Source organism: Procambarus clarkii, chromosome 65, assembly GCF_040958095.1.
Source record: "Procambarus clarkii isolate CNS0578487 chromosome 65, FALCON_Pclarkii_2.0, whole genome shotgun sequence".
Lineage (NCBI taxonomy): Eukaryota > Metazoa > Arthropoda > Malacostraca > Decapoda > Cambaridae > Procambarus > Procambarus clarkii.
The window spans coordinates 26,135,684-26,162,543 of NC_091214.1; the positions used below are offsets into that span (position 1 = coordinate 26,135,684).

The following is a 26,860-nucleotide window of genomic DNA, read 5'->3' on the forward strand; positions in this document are numbered from 1 at the left end:
TTACCTTCATTCTTATATACCGATGTACAACACAATTAGAAAGTAGAAATTGACGTGTTTTCTTCTTAATAACTTATTAAACCAAATGTCTTTTTATGTCAGAAGAACGGCAGAAACTGGATCTATATACGAAAACTCTTTCAGGACAAAATTTAAAGTAAAACTAAAGATATTTGTAGTTGTATAAAAGTTGCATTTTTCATCGGTCGTAGAGCCGGAAATCCGCAATATTCATCTCAGAACAATGCTTATTTCACGCAGAATCGTTAATAAACGTAAGATTTTTATACGTCTCAAGAAAGATAGAAACATAAATTTACTTTAATCTAGTTTTACTTTAAATTTTGCCCTGAAAGAGTTTTCATATATAGATCCAGTTTCTGCCGTTCTTCTGACATAAAAAGACCTTTGGTTTAATAAGTTATTAAGATGTTTTCAACAATATTACTAGGGCGTTCACCGATTCCAACATGGGCGACCCTTTTGGAAAAGGATACAAGACACTCCGTACATTGACAACATCGCACACTAATATTTTTACCACTTCGGACATTTCGCATATGTGTACGTGTTCCATATTAAAACGACAATATAATGCTATTAACAATTAAAATCTTCTATTTAACAGGCATATAGTTATTAAATGAAGTTTAGTAATGTAATAGACATAATCCGGAGTTGGTAAGGACGCCGCCCGCTCATGGAAACGCCACACTTGGGTTGACCCGATTGAGAGACTGGTTATATTCCAACAGGGTCTGAGACATAAACACTGGCAGCATCACCATGTTCCTCAGGTCTCTCATCTCCGGCTACAGGGCTGCAGCCACCGATTTTGTAAGAAATCGGGCATTATTACAGGTATAGAGATATAATGTGGAGTCCATGTTTTCTCTTCACTTGTGTACGGTGCTGTACAGCTTTACTTCGTGTGTGTGAGCGATAACTTTGCAATCTCGTTAAATCACAATTTGTTTAGTTTATAAAGCAACCTTGTTCTGTTGGTGTTGATTTATGAGCTACGAAGGCCCAGGTGTCGAATAAGCCCAGCCTTTCCTTTGTCGGGAATAACACTAATACTTGCGGCTGCGTATCCCATCAAGTGAGACTTAGAGCATCAGCCTCCATCTCGGCCGAGCCAACGCCCGGACTCTGCCCCCAAAGATTAATAATAATAATATAATAATATTTTATTTAGGAAAAGTACATACATAGATGCAGAGTTACAAACATTCTGAATGATTTATAGATAGAGCTAGTACATACAGTACCTAAAAAAAAAAAAGATAAAAATTATTATTATATTATTATTACCTATAGCCACTAGTAAGCATAGCGTTTCGGTATGCTTTCGGTACGTTTTGCCACTAGTACGCATAGCGATTAAATTGGAACAATTAAAATCGGCCAACAACCACTGAAAGATGTTTCAGTGGTTGACGAGCATATCATCTGCAGTCTTATAAAGTCCTCAGAGTTACCCAGTTTGGGTAATGAGCACTATAAAGTATCTTGTAATGCATTGGGATTTATCTTCATTACTATATTTTCTGCTTGAGCTATTAAAATACAATATATATTTAAGTGTTGTTTGGTGCATAATCAGTTTTACAGAATTCAGAAATACTGCTTGCTATAACCTGTATAAATTTAACCTGTATAAGGTTTTAAACTATTTTATGCTGTGTGATGAACATAGCATGGTATCACACAGTGATACCTCTTCATTAGGTATGTACATTTTACTGTCAAAGTATTTTATTCAGTCATTAAAATGATTTCCTCAATTAACTTCATGCTTAAATTTGAAACACTTTCAGGTTACAGATGGCAATCCAATACGATGTAGTTTGGTTACCAGTACAAGATTACAGTGCAAGGCCAGCGAGGAAGAGACGATGGTTGAAGAACGTGATCCGACCAAAGACCGTTCAAGAGTCATTCCATTGGAGACAAGCTTGAAGTACATGAAGAGTGAAGGTATAAATATGTATTGTGTGTTATGTTTGCATCCGAGTATCTTGTGATTCATGCCTGTAAGTTCTGTTGATATTCTGGAAAAATTAAAGAAAAGGGGAAGATATGGCTACATTATTTGTAAGAGAATTATGTCTGTAAAAAGATGAACAAGGAAGATTTCAATGTTCCAGCTACATGTTGCACCAGCTGATTCACTTAAAGTAGCAAAATAAAATCCAGAAGATATGTGGGAGTAATTTTTCTCAGCTACCATAGTTTTTATAGATTGAATTCACTACAAAATTAGGTGGTGTGCATCAAGTGCATAGAGATCTTTGAAAGCATAAATACAAATTATTACAGTACTGTACAGTAATCACACGCTTATACTTGGGCTGGTCGGTAGAGAGACAGCAATAATAATAGAGCAGTAACTGGAATTTTAACAAATATTTTAATTTTGGACACTCATCATCACAAAATTATTTATACCTTTCCAGTGTTCTGACATAAATTTTCGTGTTACATCTTTCATTTTGGTATCAAATTGTTTGTAATTTAAAGGTGCGCATTTTAAAACTAGTCCCATAATAATAACACAATAAATAGAATTTTAACAAATATTTTAAAATTTTGACCAAAACGTATTCATAATCTTTCAAGTGTTCTAACATCAAGTTTCGTTTTACATCTTTCATTTTGGTATCAAATTGTGTGCACTCTAAAGGTGCTCATTTTGAAACTATCCCGAAGTCAATTGGATAATAAATGAATTTTATACAAATATTTTTTTATTGGACACCAGCACAGTCCGATGCTCGGACTCAAGAGGAAAAATCGGATGCTAGGGATGTTCGAAGAGTGCTATAGTGCTTAATTAAGTTTTTGTTTAACACTCAAGTAATACAATTATTGCTTAATGACTGAAGGGATGGATGGGTGGATTGAGCCAAGATATGTTAATCTTAGCCAAACGTTTGATGAGTACTATACGTATTGTTTACATGACATCAGTGATCTTGTTATAGCACCAGAGAAATTAAATATTCATCAACCAGTCCACTACTTCATGAGACAAGGGTGTTTATAATAGTGATAAATATCTCTAAGGCATAATAATTCACAGGTACATAAATATAAACTAACTTCACAAATAAGTTGATTCAAATTGCCAAGCAAAGAAAGTATTGAACACAAAAAGAATATATTGCACAGAAGGTTTCTCTCCATTTTTTCTCGGAGTTTACTACTCTACCTACATCTGTGTTGACTCACCTGTATTGCTGTCTTCAATTCTTTAAAACTTTTCTATCTTCTTGGAAAGATGCTTTGGTACAGCCATCTGTTTTAAGAAATATGTTTCACGGTGGAATACTGGGAGCCAGATTGGCTGAGCTATAATTGCCTATAAATAAGCAACCTAAACAATACATAATACAGTACATACAGTATAGTGAGAAACAATCATATACTGTAATGTATAATATTACTACAAATGCATGTTTTCAAAATCTTTAATGGTGCTGTAATATTCTAAACTGATTACACACAGAAATCACAATAGCGTGATGCATCAAATGAACAAATCCACAAGGGCCGTGATGAGGGTTTGAACCTACGTCCGAGAGGATCCTAGACTCTGCCTTAATCGACTGAGCTACAGCATGGTTAAAAGAATTGCAACCGGGAAATCATCCTGACCTACCACGGATCCTGCAGTCTCTCTGAGACACAAACCAGGGTTTTACACAATTCCTCCATGCACCCAAGCTCTGTCAATAGGCTCTCCTACCTCTTCGCCCCCACTTCATTACACACAGAAATCACAATACCGTGATGCATCAAATGAACAAATCCACAAGGGCCTTGGCAAGGATTCGAACCTATGTTCGAGAGGATCCCAGACACTGCCTTAATCGACTGAGCTACGACATGGTTAAAAGAATTGCAACTGGGAAATCATCCTTACCTACCATGGATCCTGCAGTCTCTCCAATTCTTTTAACCATGTCGTAGCTCAGTCGATTAAGGCAGCGTCTGGGATCCTCTCAGATGAAGGTTCGAACCCTCGTCACTGCCCTTGTGGATTTGCTCATTGTAAACTGATGTACAGTATTATATTTAGAAGAAAATATGTAAAATTGCAGTTATTTTATATACAATCCAAAAATGACTCCAAGACTTTCATATTTAATGGGTCATATAACCAGTATGAGCTGCAGATGAGCTATACTCCTACTTTTCCATCATTAACACAGGTTCAAGTTCAAGTAAGTTTATTGAGAAAATGAAGTACATCTCAAAAGGATAGAGTAGCTTAGGCTATTTCATAATATAGTGATAATTTAATGTATGACCATTTAAATTATATATTTCATATATAGTTCTGGTTAGGCCCCATTTAGATTATGCAGTTCAGTTTTGGTCGCTGTACTATAAAATGGATATAAATTCACTTGAACGTGTCCAGCGCAGGATGACAAAGTTAATCCCCTAAATTAGAAACCTGTCATATGCAGAAAGATTAACAAAGCTTAAATTGCATTCACTGGAAAGGCGAAGAGTTAGAGTTGACATGATAGAGGTTTACAAGTGGTTGAATGGACATAACAAAGGAGATATTAATATGGTATTAAAAGTATCAACACAAGACAGAACACAGACCAATGGATATAAATTGGATAAGTTTAGATTTCGGAAAGAGCTGGGTAAATACTGGTTTGGTAACAGGGTTGCTGATTTGTGGAACCAGTTGCCACGTGGTGTGGTGGAGGTGGGGTCCCCTTGATTGTTTCAAGCGTGGGTTGAACATGTATATAAGTGGGATTGAGTGGTTATAAATATGTTTACGGGCTCACTATAGCCCGTGCTACATGGACACTTTGTTCTGAGTAGCTAAATCTAAAACAACAACAAGGTTATAAATAGGAGCTGCCTCGTATGGGCCAATAGGCCTTTTGCAGTTACCTTTGTTCTTATGTTCTTATTTCTACCCTCTATATAAGGTCCCTCAAGGGGGCTCACAAACCCATACAGTACACAATTATTAATTATATTCTATATTTCACATTCCAGTGGTAATCACATGGCATACTGTGAGATCTCTTATTGATTATGCTGTCCCCCGTCATGTATTGTGTTGATAAAGGCAGACTAAATAAGTTGGAGAAGATTCAACATGAAGCCATGAGAATAATACCAAGATTATTATCATAACCCAAGAAATGCTATTACTGAGATAATGATGATATGATTAAACTTAGAGTATTGGGGATAGAATTTCAGAGATAAATGAAGCTTTGGCGATTAGAGTAATGAGAGGTGGGGGAGCTAATGAATTAATCCTCTCACTTCAAAAGGTGGGACGAAATGAATAATGCATGTGAAAGCATAATAAGATCCTTATGTTCTAATGTTACAGAGCATGATTAACAATTAACACCAAAATGGGAGGAATACAAAATAGATGCAGTAATTTTTCCCTCTATGTTCCAACACTGAACTTTGCTGTGGTTTGCCAATTCACTGATAATCGACATCATCACCTTGTCCACACCCTCCACACACATTTTAAGTCACTGAGAAGCAATATCCACTTAGTCAGAGACTCCCAACATTTTGAAATTTCTTCTTGCTCAGCACTTGTACATCCCCTTCTACCATAAAAGGTAACTCTATTCTTAACAATGTCTTCCAATTCTATTTTTGTAAACCATTTTTCTTGAGTTTCTCCATCAACATTTTCCACCACACAGGGTTGAACACTGCCATCATTAGTGGATAGTTCATTTTCCTGAAACTCTTCCATCTGTGATACACCATCCTCTTCCTTACTTTCTTTTCCCTCCGTTTCATTCCCCACTTCACTCCCTACTACACTCCCCACTACACACCCTACATCACTCCCCACTTCACTCCCCACTACACACCATCTGTTTACCCACTTCACTCCCCACTACACACCATCTGTTTACCATAGCTAATTTTTCAAGAGCTTCAATCCTCTTGTCCAACTTTTTTTTAGGTATTCCAAGATCTGTGTACCGACCGCAAAATCCATGACGTTGCCCTGCACCTCATCACCATGAGGGTACACTTTTTTGACTTCGTTTCTTACTGCCACTAGGCTATCTTTAATCGTTGCCGTGCCTTTCTCCCAAAAGTTGGTCACAGAGGCAAACGTTGTCTTTCCACTGTTTCTTCCTTGTTCCTGTTGTACGATCTTGCCTTCCTTCGGAGCCTCATTTACCCTGCTTATAGTTACCGGCTTGGAATCGCACAAATTTGTAGGACATAGGACAGAGAGGAACCAGCATTGTGGATGCCTCAACAATTGTAGCAAGATGACAAAATTGTTTTGTCTATGTCAATCCTGACAGTCACTGTCGTGAGTCACGCTTATTTCCACAATAATGACATCTGGGGTCAAATTGACATTTCCAAGCCGTATATCCCCAGCGAGAACACTTCATGCATAATGTAGGCTCCTCGATATATTTTGCCACTTTCCTGTATCCAAGTTCTTGCACAAAAAATTCTTTCTGGATTACTTTCTCGTGTAATTAATCTCATTTGAAATTCCTCCATTAGATTTAACCACACATAGAGATTTATTCTTGTTCTCTGTCCTTGCACAACTCCATAGCAGGAGGACATTATGGATGCACTAAGAGATGATCCGCTACCTCCAGAGACAATTAGAGTAGTTATGTATTTTATATAAATGTGTGGTATGCAGGTTCTTTTTTTGTAAAATGTAGAAATGTGGACATTTTCCCTTTTTTTCCCCTGTTACTGTATTCCAAGGAAAATAATATACTGGATATTTCCTTCTTTCAGCTTATCAAACTACGTATGGTTCTGAGCCGGTATGGAAAAAGTATCGTCGAAACTTTAAGGGTGGCCTTCCTCCACGAAAAACCAGGAAGACATGTATAGTAAGTTATTTTTTTTTATAGAGTATATCTTAGGATAGTTGCATTGATATACTAACATAATTTGTTAATATACGATTTATCTAATTTTATAGAAGAGGTAATTGTATCACCTGCCAAAATAATTAGTTTGGCAAGGCCCTTGCCTTTCAATGAGATGTAATTTTCCTATGTCCTCTTACAAAATGTGAATTACAAATATCATTTTTTGCCAAATGGGACATTTATGGGGAGCCAGTTGGTGGCTCCCTGATGCTGTCTTGCTGAGGTGGCCTCTCACTACTGGGTCACAGCAGTTGCAGGAGTTCCATTTGTCCTAATGTGAACCAGAACAAGAAACTGGCTCCCCTTCTAGAGGTTCAGATGTGCTGTCTGATATGTAGACAAAGGCTGTTTCTTGTTTATTTTTTGTATCTAAGTGACTGATAAATACCCCATCCCCTCCCTCCCTCTTGAATATGAAAATGAATTTCCTTTTCCAGGACGGATTTAAATGTCATCACTTTCATTTTCATATGTATAGGACAGTTTAATATTTTCATCCATGTTACAATACTTATTCTGCACATGACTGTGATACTTCTGTCTGCCTATCATTACTTTTTCTGTAATATACTTGATGAATATCTGATATTCTTAGAAGTACATTGCAAATGTTATAATTGCCAACTAAAATTGTTTAATTTTACAGCGTGGGAAAATGATCTCTACTGGAAACCCATGTCCAATTTGTCGGGATGAATTCCTTGTCTTGGACTATCGTAATGTTAATTTGTTGAATCAGTTTATCGCAGAACACACTGGGGCAATAATTTCTTATCAGTGAGTACTGCATCATGTTTTATCAATTGTTTTTCAGTAAGGTTGTTTGCCTCTTTGGTAATTTTTTTTTTTACAATTAATTTTTATTTGTAGAGTTAATCTGTTAAACTAATTTTATCATTTTAATTTAAAAAATTGGGCAATTAATTTCCTAATTTCTCTTCTTGACCATTCATCTCAAAATGTTTTGTGTATGCTTAAGTTTGCATCCTGATAATCATCTATGCTTTTTCAGTGTACAATAGTGTGTTGTTGATAACAATTTATAATCTTTAATATGATGGTAAAAATATATTCGGTAAATTTGTATAAAAATTAAAACAGTAATTATACAGTTGCACACTGAAGTTTGAAAACTCATAAAATCCAAAATGATTTTAAGATAATGTATGGCATTATTGTGCATTTTTGTCCTCTGTAAAATCTGAAGGTGTCTGTGGGTCTTGCTGTGCACAAGTGACGTGTTATTGAGTAACCGTCTCCAGTACACTTACTACTGTAATTTTAAAATAAACTTCTTAAAGTCATATTTACTATAAGTACTTGATATAATTATGAATGGGTATTTTAGTACTTAGGAAGTGAGGGAGGGAGCATGAGTGTGGTGCGAGCTCCGTGAAGTACAGATATGTGCATTGAAGACGAGAGTGCTGCCTTGCCCAGACACCACCGGCTTCCTCTCTCACTCTGCATGCATGCATGCTTTTGGAAGTATTTTGTTGCTTTTGCTATAGATCATATTTTTCCTAATTTTCTCAAGGACTCTAGAATATCAAGACGTGTTGGCATGATCAAACTTTTACATTAGTCTGGTGATCAGTCATGTCACTCCTACACTGTTGTAAAATGTTAATATACTTAAGCTTGTGCTGGATGTCTCATGTCAGCTGAGAGCTAAAATATGCAAGATTGTAATTCGAGCCGGTCGGCCGAGCGGACAGCACGCTGGACTTGTGATCCTGTGGTCCTGGGTTCGATCCCAGGCACCGGCGAGAAACAATGGGCAGAGTTTCTTTCACCCTATGCCCCTGTTACCTAGCAGTAAAATAGGTACCTGGGTATTAGTCAGCTGTCACGGGCTGCTTCCTGGGGGTGGAGGCCTGGTCGAGGACCAGGCCGCGAGGACACTAAAAAGCCCCGAAATTATCTCAAGATAACTTCAAGAGTACTGTAAAAAATATGGTTTGGCAACATTTGTTTGATGTTTTCCAATTCCCAGTATGGTTGTTCAGAGGTTTAGCACTGCTTCAGTTGTAAGAACCACAGATTCCTCAGGGACTGTCTGCTATAGTTGCTGGACCTCTATAATTTAATAAAACAATACTGTATTTAGTAACAATACTTAGATTATATGGCAAAGTTAGTGACTAGGAATCTGATCACAGCACAAACTGCATAAATTTGAGCACTTATTGCCTAAATTATTTAATGTCTTGGTTGTTATGGCCTCACTTAGCCAGTAACTGGGTTTTTTCTTATCTAACTTTATATGGGGCTTTAATGCCTCTTCTTACTCGATCCAACCCCGAGTCATAGGCAAGTTATTATGAACTGGCAGTAATAGTCCAACAGGAATGGGGGGGGGGATAAACAACACTAAACAAGACCTTCACTATGTGTACTTCTTAACTATTTACACATATGTACAGCACATGACAACTGGTGTCACCTTCACACAGGACATTATAAAACTAATGCAATCTTCTTTCCTGGCGAGTCCACTTCTATCTTCTGTCGTACACCACTCAAGGTTCCCTCCCCGAGTGTCTTCTATGGTCCTCACGTTGGTGACTTCACCTTTCTCATTAAATCATGGCCAGTCCTCTACAGCACATGCTGGCAGGGGTCTCCAGCAGCATGCTGGCAGGGGTCTCCAGCAACACACTGGCAGGGGTCTCTAGCACACACTGGCAGGCTTCCACACTGGCTTCAATTATAGCAAGCCTTAACAGACTGACATTAATTTCATCTCGTAACTCAACTTGGCCATACCGGGATATGTTGGTTCAATCACTAATACTTAATTATCATAGACAAATCACAGTCTACACCGACTCCGCCACTTATTCCCACTGAAACACGCCTTGAGCTCAGGACTGCCCAGGGTGAACTGATTCCTGTTGACCAAGGTACCACCCACATCACTTCTGATGAGTAAAGATGAATAGTAAGAAGGAAACTACACAGGGGTCCATAAGATTACAGTCTTCAACTGGGGAACAGAAAATGGAGTCGGGTGCGCTCAACAGATGGCGTCGACATCGTCACATTGGTACTCTGGAAATAAGCACTTAACTTGAAACCTTGACTATTCACACCCTGATCTAACTAACCAAAGTAGCACAATAAACCTGACTGATGTGGGGGAAAAGAGAATTAGGTTTTTAGATAATACAAATTTATAATTTTGTTTTTTAAATGCATTGTTTATATATTATGTGTATTTTATTATTCTCGGTAATAGCAGTGATTAAAAATTAGCACAGAGTAATGATAAAATTCAAACAATTTGATTCTGTGAAAAACTTGGCATTTCATAACAGATCCATTTTCGATTAATTTTGACTTCAGAGCAGCATTTCTCAACCTTTTTACCTTTGTAGAATGCTTGGAATAATTTTCATGTCTCAAGGAACCCTTGCATAAAAACTAAATTACAGTACTGTACTGTATATTTTTATACAGTATATAATTTTTATAGATATACCACTTCATTTCTAATCTTGGCTTTATTAAATTGCATGGAGAGTGCTTTATGATTAATACTGTAGGTTATATTTTCCTAAAGGCTTACTTTTCTTGCAGGAAAACAAACCTCTGTCAAAGGCGTCACAAGGAACTGCAAGTGGCTGTAGAAAAAGCTCGTGACTATGGTCTCCTAACCTACGATGTTCCCTTACGCGAATATGATTATTCCGAGTACTACAATCCTGCTGAGCATGAAAACGTATAAACCTCTTGAAAAGTCTCCATGGATTATATAATTATTTGCTGTATAATATGTTGTAATTCTACTTTCTTGTTAGCTGCCATAGTGATTCTTGTAATATATATACACTACTGTACAGTTGAGTCTCTGTTAAACAAAACTGCTTGAAACTAATCAGAGTGCTAGTTAAGGGCTATTTTGGCATATGATTTCCTGTACCCTGATACCAGAATCCTAGCCTAACATGACATAACTTTATCATTTGTCTTTTTATAAACCCTTTTGTATGTATATACTGTACTGTATATAAGCAGTCGCTGGTGAAGTGGTTTTGGTTGTGTGTACACCAGGGGGTGGGGCCTAGTTATGCAGGTTTGAACCCTGGTTGGGTCATAGAGTTCTTAAGTGATTTATGTTTTGGGTAAAATTCAAGTTTTCACATTTGTAGGCTCAGTGCAGCCCTACCATATACTGTACCAGGATTTGACAAAAAACTGTGCCAAAATTGCACCACAAGAATTGCTGAGGACTGGTTAATCATGGGCCTTAGTTAACAAGCTCCAGGATTAACAAATCCTTGTAGGCAATAGCTGGTGAAGCAGGTATGGTATATATTAAAAGTCCACAAGCAATCCAGCTTGGATGGCCCCATTGTAGATCAAACAGGTGCAACATGTCGAGAAGCTGCAACCTACATGATACAGCTCAACTTAGAGCTTTAACAGCTCCCTATGTAAGTTACTTCCTATTAGCAACTAGCATCTATCTCAAACCGCAGGCCCTCCGAATTGCAGTGGCTCTCCGCCCTCCTTTCCTAATCCATACTGAATATAGGTGTATTTGCAGTGAGGCAGTAGCTAACAGGCATGGCCAGCATGGCCTGCTCTGCCAAAGCACAAGGGATGGCATTTAAGACACACTGATGTCAGTGACATCATTAAGAGTAGCCTTACTACAACTAGTTAGAGAGAGAGGAAAGAACCCAGCAGAGAGAGAGCCCCATTACCTAATGCCCTACAACTCTGACGAGCTTATGTGGCCACCTAGATGAGATAAAAGCGAACCCCTGGAAGAACGGTAGACAGTTAGTGTATTCACCTAATTGTGCTTGCGGGGGTTGAGCTCTGGCTCTTTGGTCCTGCCTCTCAACCGTCAATTAACTGATGTACAGATTCCTGAGCCTACTGGGCTCTATCATATCTACATTTGAAACTGTGTATGGAATCAGCCTCCACCACATCACTGACTAATGCATTCCATTACTAACTACTCTGACACTGAAAAAAGTTCTTTCTAATGTCTTTGTGGCTCATTTGGGTACTCAGCTTCCACCTGTGTCCCCTTGTGCATGTGCCACCCATGTTAAATAATCCATCCTTGTCCACCCTATCAATTCCCCTGAGAATTTTGTATGTGGTGACCATGTCTCCCATAGCTCTACTGTCTTTCAGCGATGTGAGGTGCAGTTCACGTAGTCTGTCCTCATAACTCATGCCTCATAGTTTTGGGACTAGCCTAGTGGCATACCTCTGAACTTTTTCCAGCTTCGTCTTGTGCTTGACTAGATACGGGCTCTAGTATGCCCCAGCATACTCCAATCCTGGAGTATGCTGGGGTTGCATACTCCAGGATTGTTCTGATTCCATACTCCAGTGTGGAACTACATGTACTCACCTAGTTGTGTTTGTGGGGGTTGAGCTCTGGCTCTTTGGTCCCGCCTCTCAACCGTCAATCAACAGGTGTACAGATTCCTGAGCCTACATTCCTGAGAAACATGTGTGTTTCGACCTTGGCTAATACCTTCGTTGACTTCAGTATTGCATATTGGGTGGTGCTGCCATCCACAGAGAAGCAGCAAGGTCTCATAAATACAGATGAGGCCTGACGGCTGAGTGGACAGCACTCGGAATTCGTAGTCCTAAGGGTCCGGGTTCGATCCCCAGCAGAGGGAATAACAAATGTGCAGAGTTTCTTTCACCTGATACCTCTTCATCTAACAGTAAAGAGGTACCTGGGAGTTAGACACCTACTATGGGCTGCTTCCTGAGTGTGTGTGTGCAACCCGTTCTCACAAATTTAATAAGTCAATATTGACTTATTAAATATGTGCATAGGTGACATACTTAACATAATAGATACCCTTAAAAAGATTCATAGAAAACACCGACCTTACCTAACCTACTTAGTATGTTAAGATAAGCATCTTATTGCTTCGTAATTACAATTACTGTATTACCTAACCTATAATAGGTATAGGTTAAGTAATAATTGTAATTACGAAGCAATAGATGCTTATCTTAAGATACTAACAAGGTTAGGTAAGGTCGGTGTTTTCTATGAATCTTTTTAAGGGTATCTATTATGTTTAGTATATCACCTATGCACGTAGTTAATAAGTCAATATTGACTTTACGAATTTGCGAGAACGGGTTGGTGTGTGTGTGTGTGGGGGGGGGGGGGGAGGGGGATCAGCTGATTGATTGACAGTTGAGAGGCAGGCCCAAAGAGCCAGAGCTCAACCCTCGCAAGCACAACTAGGTGAGTACAGAGCTCTGGATCACCACTACAATTTTGTCCCTATTGCCTTGGAGACTCTTGTACCTGGGGTAAAAGTGCCACCAGGTTTTTGAAGGATCTGGTCTCTAAGTTAATTGAAACAACAAAAAAACCTAGAGCTGCCAGCTTCCTTTTTCAGCTCTGCAGCATAGAGATAGAGAGAGGAAACACTACATCCATGGTTCCTGCCTGCCATCTGAGGAGCTGGAGGAACTTGATAATCTGTGACAACTAACCTTGTATCTTGCATATAACCAATGTTGTAATCCATTTTGTCTAATGAAGTTTTAAATAAAATAAAATCACAAATTACAAATATATAAGGTGGTAGGGAAAGTAGTAGTAACATCTAGGAAGTGATGACACTTATATTCCTGTTTTAAACTCCCACAAGTTGTTATACAATACAATATTAGCCAGAGTAATACTGTACTTCTATAAATAAGTACAGTACCATAAGTGAATATGGTTTTCACTTCCAAGTAAATGCAGTTACTTTGATGAGAGCACAAATGTATCACAGAGTGTAGAGTGTGAAGAGTAACACTAAGGTCTAATTCAGATACCTATACCTTCAGATTATATCTATACCTTCAGATTCCTATACAGTATTTATTTTCTTGCAATTGCCATGGTATTTGGGTTTAGTGTATAAAGTGCCCATCCTGCTTTCCAACGAGCTTGGGACTGAATGCAGGCATAAATGTTGATTTTATACATATATTTTTTATCTTTTTGTCATCCTTTTGCCATCATAAAATATTAATTTATTTCCAATAATACGTCACAATGGAGATGCCCTAAATTCTCTAAATTGTAAGCACAACATTTGGTACAATTACATATTACACATTGAGGGAATATTTACAGTACATGAAATAATATTGTACATACAGGCATATATGATAATGGGGTATGTCACTACATGAATGCAGGTTCAATGGGGTTGCGGGATAATTTTATACAGGATAATTTAGCAGCATAATGTTAAAATCTTTAGGCCAAAACCCACAAAAAACTTGAAAACAGCAAAAATGGAATGTTCTCAACAAATTAACTTCATGCTCACTTTTGCTAGCTAGAAATAAAAGCAACTGACATATTAGAACCTAATCAAAAGCTAGATAAAGCCCAGTATCTGCACATATTCAGCTTGGTATCTATTGAAGGGTTAAAATCCCTTCTAATGTGCCAGAGTGAAATATTGAGCAGATCCTGATTAGAGTGATGACCACTACTGGCCAACATGGGGATAGGAAGTCCATAGTTTGAGAGTAGGTCTTCCATTCTTTATAACTTGAGCTGACCCATATTATATATGCTCTACATTCAAGCTAGATAAATGTGAAACAATTACCTCTTGTGTAAGTTGCATTAAACACTTTAAAGTTTAAGTCCTGTAGCTTGAATTGAGATCTTAAAACTTGTTCATGATTTGTCACAATAAGATTAACCTTTATGTGTCTTGTTTGTAGAATTTTTAGTTCTATGACCTGCAGCCTTAACTAGTATGGGAGATGATTATGATCCTCTCAGGTCCTCATCCTCTGGGATGATCATCATCATTTCTGGGATGATTTTTCGTCACTGATAGTGAAAGAACAACTAAACTTAGAAGAATTAATATTCGACTAATTTGGCTAAACTAATATTGGGAGTTTGCAACATCTGCTGATGTAGATTTGACTATTTAAACTCGGCAGAACTATTCGCATACTTTGCGTCATTAAATAATGGGCATGTGAAAAAATTGCAGAATTCAGAATAACACGAGCAATGAAGTCCAAGAAATGTGTAAGTATATTCATAAGTATATTCATTTACTCATAAGGATAAACACCAATCTCAGGTAGTGTTAGTTAATTCATTATGCTCGCATATCATTCCTGTGGGTGGTAGTGGAAAAGGTTGCAGAGCCACATAACTTAGTTTAGTTCATTTATTATGCACCCCATACCCATCTTGTGGGCGGTAATGGAAAGGGTTACAGAGGCACATAATGGGCTCAGGTACTGAACCCCACAATTCATTTAGCTAAGCACGTTACAAAATTCAGTATAAGTAGTCACATCATAAATGGGTTCGAGATCGACCACAAGTACAGTTTCTAAATTAAGCAACTGACATATGTGGAGAGCTAGTGTCACAATTTATATGTTTGTCCTGCACACCGCCCACATTCAGTGGGCAGTGGTGGATATGTTACAATAGGCAGTTATGGGATAGCTTGCCCGAAACGCTATGCGTGCTAGTGGCTATACAAGAATGTTAATTCAACTAATTTTTTATATTCTCTGTTAACCCCCAATGTAACTTCTTGTGTATAAATAAATAAAATAATAACAATCACTTAGTTACTACCTACAGTTTGCAAACTGCGGATATTTGGCTAAAATTTCTGGTAGCAGATAATTTTGGATGAAATATTTACACATCGTTGGAACATTGGTTATCTTCTTGAGGTTATCTTGAAGTGATTTCGGGCTTTAGTGTCCCGCGGCCCGGTCCTCGACCAGGCCTCCACCCCTAGGAAGCAGCCCGTGACAGCTGACTAACACCCAGGTACCTATTTACTGCTAGGTAACAGGGGCATAGGTTGAAAGAAACTCTGCCCATTGTTTCTCACCGGCGCCCGGGATCGAACCCGGGACCACAGGATCACAAGTCCAGTGTGCTGTCCGCTCGGCCGACCGGCTTGGTTATAGAAGTGTCTCTAAATTCACGTATCTTTTCGCACTCCATCTACCCTAAACACATCTCACGGTCGTCCCGGGAGCTCAGTGTACCAGGCGTGTGGCAGGGTGAAGGACCCTGGCTGGCTGCCGCCCCTACAACACTTCCTTCTTGCTATAGTCCCAAAAATATAGAGCAGCGCTGTGAATGAAAGAAGCTTTTTTACAGTTTCAAAGTGTTTAAGAATCAACATGAAGGTAAATTCAGAATTCATCGTATATAACAGGCTCCTGTGCTAAAGCTAATTATATAAGTATTCATCCAAAATAAGTGCCAGTTCATACATTATAAATTGTAATCATGAAAGTACTACACAGTTTTGAAAATTACCAGACATATCCCAGAAGTCCCCAAACTGCGCTACAGTTCCAACTATAATAGTGTGTTTAGGGTAGAGGGGACGAGGATAGGAGAGAGAGGAGTCATCACGGCCTTGAACCAGCGTCTCGCCGGCCACTTGCCAAGTCAGTGATTTCAGAAAAATCGATTCAGAATACAACACGGTTTATTTACTCTCAGTAGACCAGTTTAATGAGTGAAATAATAGATAAGATAAATTAATAACCATTAAAAACTGGCAAACACCTAATAATCAGTGACTAAAATTAAACAGAAGACTAACGGAGAGCCATAGTAACTCACCAAGTTGGATAATCATTTATTTATTTATTTATATATATACAAGAAGGTACATTGGGATTGTGAGATACATAGTTTTTAGTTAGTTTAGTTCATTTATTATGTACCCCATACCCATCCCGTGGGCGGTAGTGGAAAGGGTTACAGAGGCACATAATGGGCTCAGGGACTGAACCCCACAATTCATTTAGCTAAGCAAGTTACAATCTTGATGAGCTAGTTACAAAATTCAATATAAGTCGAACCCATTGTTGATGTGAGGATACATAGCATAGCAATTACATTCTTGTAAAGCCACTATAACTAGTACGCGCAGCGTTTCGGGCAGGACAGAATTCGTTTTGGGCAGTTGAATTAACATTCTTGTAAAGCCATGATTAACAGCACAATAATCGACGGGAATCCTACAACTAAGTCGCCCAGCGTACATATGAAATTAAATACAATTTGTGCTGGAATCAAACATTTGTATTGTGACGATCAGTTAGTTTAGTTCATTTATTATGCACCCCATACCCATCTTGTGGGCGGTAGTAGAAAGGGTTACAGAGGCACATAATGGGCTCAGGGACTGAACCCCACAATTCATTTAGCTAAGCAAGTTACAGTCTTGATGTGCTAGTTACAAAATTCAGTATAAGTCGTCACATCAACAATGGGTTCGAGATCGACCACAAGTACAGTTTCTAAATTAAGCAACTGACATATGCGGAGAGCTAGAATTATGTTTGTCCTGCACACCGCATTTATATGTTTAGGGAGCCGGTGGCTGAGCAGACAGAACACTGGATGCGTGATCCTGTGGTTCCGGGTTCGATCCCGGGCGCCGGCGAGAAACGATGGGTAGAGTTTCTTTCACCCTGATGCCCCTGTTACCTATCAGTAAATAGGTACCTGGGAGTTAGTCAGCTGTCACGGGCTGCTTCCTGGGGGTGGAGGCCTGGTCGAGGACCGGGCCGCGGGGACACTAAAGCCCCGAAATCATCTCAAGATAACCGCCTCCATTCAGTGGGCAGCGTGGATAGGTTACAATCACTCTTAGTTACTACCTACAGTTAGAAAACTGGGGATATTTGGCTAAAATTTCTGGTAGCAGATAATTTTGAATGAAATATTTACACATTTTTGGAACATTTGTTATAGAATTGTCTCTGAATTCACGTATCTTTTCGCACTCTATCACATAGTGACGGAGGGTGTGTGAATAATTCACCGAATAATTTTGTTGACACAGTATACATTTGGTCAGGTCTACATCAGCAGTAATGAGAATTCCCAGAAATACTTGTAACCATGTCTAAGCTGAGCAGTAGTAACATCTAGAAGTCTGCTGATTTTATTGTATGATCCATAGATGTGTGGCCCCTCTTGCATGATAGTACGATGATAGATGGAATTACTGGTGTCGATTTCACTTTGTCTCATTTTCTGTTCGGGGAGGAAAAACTCACGCCTAGTGGAGGGGGGGGTCCTTATTCATTATATATAAATAAATTTTTTAATTATTACATATATGAGTATTATAAACGTAAATGTATAAGTAGGTACATAGAAATAAATATAGATGCAAGTATATAAGTATTACATAAGTAAATGTAAATTTATAATTATTGCTAAGTATGAAGGTAAGTATTACATAGTATGTAAGTATGGCAGTGCATAAGTATAAATAAATATTTACATATACATTTTTTCCGGTTAATGATAGAACTTAATTGTGCCTTTATTAGTATATTTATGAAAGATGAATTAACCTTTGTTATTTACGACTTGCATGTTCCTAGCATTGTACCTTCTTGGTTGTATGCTTAGTAACATATTAAACCTGTTCTTGAACAATTATGTACTAGCTGAGTTACCACAGCTACGACAGCATATCACTCTGGGGTTCCTGCGGAGCACCGCCATCCTGCAGGCCAGCGATGCCAAAACCCCCACCCCGAAGGGCAAGTGCCAGCTGGCTGTGGTAACCGTCCTCACCTGGGGAGCTGGATGACGTTCTGCTTGACGGAAGCGTTGTATGCCTCGCTCTTCCACCTGCCGACCGCCGTTATCGGCAGTGTCCCTTCTGACGTAGGCGTTGTATGTATGCCAAGATGGGACAGAGAGACTAGGGGTATGTGAGAATAACGTAGGCCATAAGTTACATCAGGGTTAGCCACCTTGCCGTGTGTCGTTGCTTGCTTCCTTGGCCACTGTTGCTTGCCTGGTCTGTGTCCACATCTGTGGCCGTACTCCCTGGTCTGCCATTAAAAAAGTTAGGATTTCCTGAACTGAAAAAGATATAGATTCGGTCTTACGAGGCTGCCGTTGCTAGTTAAGCAGCACCTGGGATGGGATCAATGGCCGGGGCGCCATCCCGAGTATGAATAGGCAAGGCAGACTACTGGATGTTCTTGTGAAGTGGTCGTACTGCAGCAGGTTTGCTGTGCACCGCCCCTAGTATGCAAACCAGGTCGTCCTCGTGGATATTATTGTCGCTGTAGCTCGCCCTTGCAGAGACTAGCCCTTCAAGGCCAGGCTCGGTGCACAGTGGCTGTAAGCAGGGTGTCGCCTGCGGCAACGCGGGCAGTAGTGCTTGAAGGTATAGGTGGTGATGGTGCAGCCGACGCCCCCTCGAGTGGTAGGTGTAACAGTAGCCAGCCGGGAGCCGGAGTGCTGGTCGTTGGGGTGCGGGTGCCCGGCCGAGCGTCCGGTGGCATGTCTTGGCACCAGAGGCCTGGCCTGGGAGATGCACTGGACTGAGCAAAGCTCTTAATCAAGCCTGTATGCACGCCAGGAGCAGTCCGATTTTTCCTTGTCCTGTAACACTGTAAAGGTGTTTTGTATTTATATATATATATATATATATATATATATATATATATATATATAGAACAGGAGTCACAGACAAGAATTCGAGAGGCGTCAGGTTGGCGGCCCCGAGTAATTAAGAAACTCTCACCTCTAAGTGTTAATGAACACCAAGTGACCAAGGTCAGGTTGCGGGAAGTTGACCTGGTCTCTGCTAATCTCATAATTGCAGGCGGTTAGCCGGTGGGGAGGGGGGGGGGACCGTCAAACATGCCGCCAATTTAAGGTGGGGCTTGGTAGAGTGCCTGGGGCTATCTACTTGTGGGCAAAGTTAGCTAGTTGGTCGTCAGTATATACCCATGGTACTATACACTCGGGAGTATTATTTTTTAAATATTATGAATAAATATCTTATTGTTAATTTCATTTTTATTGTTTTGAATTTATTTATATACACAATTCTTAGATTTTTGTACAGCCACTGGCATGCATAGCATTTCGAGCAAGTCCTTAATCGTATCAGTCCCATGATCATATTTCCTACGATGTATGCATTTCTTTCAAGTGAACCAGTAGAGTGAGGGAGGGAGAGTCATCATGGCTGCGGGAATCTTCACTCAAGTGACCAGTAGGCGCAAACTTATGGAACTTGCTGACAGCCTCATGGCGGACCTACCCTACTCGGCCACTGTGAGTTGACCCTCACTTGACTGTAGCTCCGGGAGAGAACTGTGGACTAGCTAAAACCTTAACACTTCCAAGTGATATAGTCGTTGCGGTTTGACAATTGCTCCCGATAATTCCCTTCCCTTCTTGAAAATTATTTTTAAGAAGCTCCTTAAACTATTTTAAATGATGAGTGCCGGTTATGGCTAAATTTAGTTTCAAGAGAGCAATTGGACCATTTCATTATTCATTGATCGCGAGACAACTTCATGTATTCAGTAACCGTGAGTCGATTTGCCTTAATTTATAACAATGAGTCAACCTTTCTTCCTTGGCAACTGTGAGACGAAAACTGTTTCAGATATATTTTTGTTTTAAAAATATATCTGATTTTGACTTAGAGTTACAAATACATGTTGACCAGACCACACACTAGAAGTTGAAGGGACGACGACGTTTCGGTCCGTCCTGGACCATGAGAATGGTCCAGGACGGACCGAAACGTCGTCGTCCCTTCAACTTCTAGTGTGTGGTCTGGTCAACATACTTCAGCCCCGTTATTGTGACTCATCGCCTGCATATAAATACATATTGCTGAATACATTTATGAACTGAAATATATTGCTTTCAACACTCCCCACCAGAAGGACTACAAAATTTTGGTAATTATTATTATTTATCAAGTAAAATATTAAAAAATTATTGTCTTACTATAATATTGCACAAAACATTGCAATAATATAATTTTATTTCGTAAAAATTCAGTTAATTAACAAGAATGAGCTTTTGAATGAAGATAAGCCTCATTTTTAATACTAATTTTTGTTTAGTTGTTAACGTGAATGTAAACTATGGCAGATGTACAACAACCTGCTCCTACACGCTCGAGGGTGGCTGTCCACGACCAGGTTCTACACCTTGCCTGCCCAGCCTCTCTCTCACGTACTCTTGTGGCAGAAGACGGTGAGTACTGCGTACCTCCTGCATCCTGCCCTCTCGCATAGTACATCGCATTTCGACGTATAAATCCCCTAAGACCAAAAATTGATGTGCTACAATTCATAGCGGCTCGCAAAATCGATGCGATGATCAGTTTTCTACTTGCGGGTCATTAGTTAGGTTTGGTTCGGGCAATTTAATACATCATTTTAGTGATGTTGTGAAGCCGGCAGCCATACGCCGCCAAAACCAAAATGTATTAACAGTTTTGGAATCAACCGCCTTCTAACTTCAATTATTCAAATCGTCTGCTGTACTTTTTGCAAAAGAGAAATTTTTAATATTTTCTGCCACATTTGTTTCGTTAGCTTGAATCTATGACCTCTTGTACTTGCGTGCGCGCATTTCGAAATAATAGACTAACAGTCGCTGGTGTTCTTACACTGTTTCTCTACCTCTAGAACGTGCCCTCCAGTATTGCCGTCTACTGCCGGGAAGCGGAATTCGAACAACTGATAGAGGCGCTGAGGGAGACGCCTCTATTGGACTGGCGACGACACCTGATGATCTACCATGTTCCCCACTACCTGGTTGAGCCGCTGAAGATGCTGGCCCAAGAGCTGGGGAGCTCCCTCGTCTATTGGGATCCAAATTACACATTTACTTACCGCCCTAACATGGATACTGAACTCCTCAGGTTGGTACTTACCTTACCATACAGTGAACTTTAAAGTGGCAATATCAACCGTGCAGGGATATATACACCAAAAAGTGTGCTCCATTTCTCGGTATACACATTGACAGTTTACTTTAGTTCTGGACTTTGTTCAGGGCTAAAGTATACTTGCTGGTTGGTCAGTAAGCTAGTGTCAAGGCTTTAATAACCCTCGTGCAGTTGATAGGCCTTAAGTCTTAAGTCCTACACCAAACTAAACTTCGCATAGAGTGAAAGCTCATGTAGAAACTCAGGAAAGTGTTTACCAGTTCAGTTGAGGGAGCTGTTCTAGGACTACGCAAGCTTCATTCTGTTAGATGTTAGAAACGTCTTGGTGTGTGTGGCAGGGATGGCAAAGACAGCTATTAACACATGTAAGGTGGGAAAAGGAAAATAGTTTGAAGAAAATGAAATATAAACAATAGGAATAATTATACAAAATAGTATAAATAATAAATAATAAATAATAAATAAATATAATAAATATATAAATATAAATATATATAGTTATAATAAATAATTATACATTTAACTGCAATTTCAACAGCATGAAGATACTGAATACGTTGTAATAAATGAGAATGAAATTTCAAAAGCTGACAAAAATGAAAAAAATAATTAAACAATGTAAAGCATAACATCAGTATAAGAACACATTGCAAGCATTAACAACAATTGTTAAGTCTGCCATGATATCATTCGAAGGATCATACAGTACACTTGGGTCCGCAGTGGCATATTTAGGGTAGGGCATATACCCGGTTCATCACTGAGGACTTAATATTAGTCACAAGTACTATCCTCGGATAGTGCCAAAATGTTCTTTACATGCATTATCTGTATAATAGTCTAACTTTGTGGGTTGCTAGACCCGGCTCCAGGAAGACACTCCCACGTACGTGTCTAAGGGTAGATAACGACTTCACCAAGCCCACAGGAAAGAAAGATTGCTTGGTAACAATCTATTTATTAAAAAAAAATCCTACAATCATAACAAATTATTTAGTCTACTGACATTTACTTTAAATCCAATTCTCTCGTTGGATAGAAGCAAGGATTTACACCAACAAAATACAAGGCATTGCAAGATACAATACATTAACACTGGTGGAAAAGTTAATATTACACACAGAACACTGGTACACCACATAAATACCATATCCTCTTACAGGTTACTTTACTTGCTACAAAACTGTGAGTGAGCTGTAAGTTGCATTTATAATCTAAATAATAAAAATATATAAACTCGATGGCAGATACATAAAGGAACGGTCGTAACTGAGAGTAAATTATGCCGACAAACTGGACAAAACTTCACTCACAGATCCCCAAATTGAATTTGCCTGCCTCCTCCGGTTGCATACTGCAAAAAGCTCATACCATAACCATCTACATTCTCTTATGTGTTCTGCCCAAATATTTAACAAAATTATCTATAAATTTAATACCCTACTAGCTGCCCTCTACTTAGTCAACCACTAAGTCCAAAGTCTTAAATACACCCAGTAGTTTTCATATCACTACTTGATCGTACCGCCGGCAGCACTGCAAACCAGTAGACACTCAACGGCCAACCCTTGTGTTTCTTTCTATAAAATCTTGTTTCTGTGAGTGGTTATGACTACCCTGGTCGTAATGGTCTACCAACACCAGCCAGACACAATTAAAATTAAACCGCATGGTGGAAATGTGTCCACATGTCATACCAATCGTCTCTTCCAAATATCTTATTTACACTAACAGACTTTACTAAGTACATATTAACTGATATAACCTACTGGCTGTTTACAACTTAATTACTTGTTTCCATAAAAACTCTCCAAGCCAGCCAGTAGCTTATGTTTAACAATTTAGTAATGTTCAGGCAGTGTTGCACGATGTACTGACCAAAACCTTTTGATTTCATAATTTGTTCCTTACAATTTCTTCTCACTCGAGCTCAAACTTTATCAAAACCTTTATAAAGACAAACTCTGGTCATTACAATAAACATTAATATGTTCTTATTAAAGTGCAAGTTCCATATTTCACTACATTTTCATGTAGTGTCGTAATTTGTCAATTAAAAGGTTAACCAACTTGACAGATATATTTAAGCTGATTTTATAGTGAAATTATCTGAGAGATGGGTTTCAGATGTTTGTACAGGAGCGTAATTTAAGTGCTTGTCATAGCCATTATTTTCCCTAGATTCACTGTTACTTATGTGTGCGCAGAAAGTTTAATGCTATTATATTCATTATAACATGGATAATTACAATATTCAGGTAAGTAACTGGTGGAATAAACTCTGAGATACTGGGCGAGATTACTGGGCACAATTCCTTAACTGTTGCCTCTGTTTAACGCAACAGTAAAATGTGTACTTGGATGAAAAAACGATTCTTCGCGGCAGGGGATCGTATTCCAGGGACCATAGGATTAAGGACCAGCCCGAAACGCTACGCGTACTAGTGGCTGTACAAGAATGTAACAACTCTTGTATATATCTCAAAAGATAATTTATATATACATAAGTGTAGGAACCAAAATCCTATTATTGGAAATGTTTTAATACTTGCCAGATTTTGACTAGTAAAGAAAAACTTTGTTTGAGAGAGAAAGTTTTGTCATAGTAAGAAGCGTATATTTTATTACAACGTATAGTGAATAAAACAAAACAGGAAAAGCTTAAGCAGGGAATTTATAGAATTTACTTAAAGGTCTTTTCTTAGCAATTTACCATTGAACCTAGACGGTAAAACACTATTCTACTTTTAATCGTACTTAAATATTTATAAATAATAAAAAAAATTGAAATAGAGTAAATTAAGGAACAATATGAAACTACATGCCGAAATTATAAAAAACTACATAAGAATACATAATGAATTCACAATGTGATATACCAGAAAATCTTTGGAGCAAGATATTGGGACCGATCACCGTCCTACTCTTAAAAATTTTTCTTATGTCAAAATCTCAGATTTTTAGGAGGAAATTACACTGATTTAAGCCAGTAGTAGATTACGTAAGCTCGATAAGTGACCCGGCTTCTGTGCCTATGGAAGATGGACACTCAGCGGATTTACTTATAGTGTGAGAGTATAAATCAGGTAACAAATGTGCTTGCTGCCTTGGCTGTTTACTTAAAAACATTGCTCTGTACCCAGCATATCATTCTTCCCTTTTGCTCTCAGGAACAAGCCAGGTTTCCGCGTCTGTAAACTTGTCAAAACTGGGCTCCAACACCTACTGGAGAGGAGCCTCTTTAACAAGGAGCAACCGCTGGAGTCCACGTGGAGCCTATCGCAGCATCTGCCATCTGTTGGAGTGTTCCTCGACTCGAGCGTAACTAAGGACTCTCCGCTCGACCCCCAGCACCTGCACTACTCCGGAAATGAGGAAACACCTGTCTCCTGGATGTCGCCGACTATGTATGGAAGCATCGGCATGTTGGGGACGGACGACAGCTACAGGAAGCTGGGGCTCGGTAGACTGGTAATCAAGGTCATGGGGAGGCTATATGCTAGCCAGGGCTTCATTCCTAACGCCCACGTCGCCTACGACAACCCATCTTCTATAGCAACGTTCAGCAAGATACCAGGCTGGGAAAACACTCACACTGTCGCCTGGATGGCCTTCGAGCAGACAAATGGAATCAGTGAAATATCACAGGACAAAGATCCCCAATTACTATAGCAAAATATATTTTATAAGTTCTAAAGGATAACTCATAAAATTAATAATGACAAATAAAAAATTAATCATAATAACAATAATTATTGTCATTATATTAATAATTAATAAACACAATTCCAATGTAACAAATATTCTTCATTAGCATTGTTGCGAAAAGATTCAGCAATAAACCAAGATTATTGAATTCTGCGACAAATTATGTGGAAATTCTGTAACTCACAAACTGCTTGCCGTTCTTCCATGGGTTTACTCTGATCACATCACTTCGACCAATTACAACATCCGAGTTATGGAGCGTTATGTAATGGACTCCCTCTCATTACTTATATCTGTGTATGCATATATATGTATATGTTTATGTAATATTAACTACTGTGTAATTAACTTCACAAGATTGTCACTTTGCTAAATGAACTATGGGGTTTAGTTCTTGAGCCCATTATGTGCCTCTGTAACTCTTTCCACCACCGCCCACGCCATGCGTATGGGGAGCTTAATAAATAAATGAGTGAATGAAATACTCTCAGCTGGACACACAGGTGACTATCCTCTTATGATGCCGTTAAGTTCACTATTCCTCGAGTGCCTTCCCCTGTACTTCGGCAGAGCAGGCCATGCTGGCCGCACCTGTCAACCACCACTTCGCTGCAAATACACACACTCACACACACTATAGTCACACTTATACAGACCACTGGATAAGTGTGGGAAGCATGATCAGTAAACTAATGTTTATGTAACTGGTTTGACACTGATGCAAATTGCTCATCTTAAAGACTGTTGTGGTCCAATTCTTGAACCAATTGTGCTATAACATATTACTAATATATATATATATATATATATATATATATATATATATATATATATATATATATATATATATATATATATATATTTTAAGCTGTGTAATTAGCTCATAAGTTTGTAACTTGCTTATCTAATTGAACCTGATGTGCATCTAATTTTTCCTACTATCGTCCACAGGATTGGTATCGGGTGCATAATAAATCAACAAAATAAGCCATAAACATATAAAGACTCGAAACAATTATAAACACACAACGATGAGAGTAGAGCCAGAAAGAAATTTAGAGAAAGGTATAGTGGACAAATGCTAAGCCGAACAAAGCCTATTGTATAAACTTGTAAGGAGCAAATTGCATTAACATAAAATCCATAGATTAAGATTAAGAGATTCAACAACTAAAAAGAAAATATGGTTAACACTAAATTTAGTAGTTCCAAAGCGATCCGTAGAATTACCCAAAGCCTCCTATAGGACTATATATACGAAGCAGTGTTTGCATTAATGCAGATTTTCTTGAATTTATCAAACATTATATTACCTTTAGAAGAACTACGGAGATCTTACAAGAAAGTTCGAGGGCTGGGTCGACCCCAGCTGGAACTAAATATCTGGAGCTAAATGTGTTAAGCTTTTTCGTTGAGTTGCATACAAAACGCTGTTCTGGAAGCTAGAACATATAGAGG

At 38.8% G+C, this 26,860-nt stretch overlaps 2 protein-coding genes across 2 annotated transcripts; both read left to right on the forward strand.

Annotated features, from left to right (window-relative positions):
* Positions 1-703: 703 nt before the first annotated feature.
* On the forward strand, positions 704-10,905 carry LOC123753233 (small ribosomal subunit protein mS40-like). Its single transcript, XM_069309664.1, has 5 exons — positions 704-861; positions 1,821-1,980; positions 6,799-6,896; positions 7,585-7,715; positions 10,521-10,905. The coding sequence occupies exons 1-5, from the start codon at positions 787-789 to the stop codon at positions 10,666-10,668; spliced, it is 612 nt and encodes a 203-aa protein (XP_069165765.1). The 5' UTR covers positions 704-786; the 3' UTR covers positions 10,669-10,905.
* A 5,071-nt stretch (positions 10,906-15,976) lies between these two features.
* On the forward strand, positions 15,977-25,901 carry LOC138354975 (uncharacterized). Its single transcript, XM_069309665.1, has 5 exons — positions 15,977-16,130; positions 19,931-20,055; positions 20,890-20,994; positions 21,432-21,667; positions 24,865-25,901. Exons 2-5 carry the CDS (start codon positions 19,963-19,965, stop codon positions 25,364-25,366), a joined length of 936 nt encoding a protein of 311 aa, XP_069165766.1. The 5' UTR covers positions 15,977-16,130; positions 19,931-19,962; the 3' UTR covers positions 25,367-25,901.
* The last annotated feature ends 959 nt before the right edge of the window (positions 25,902-26,860 follow it).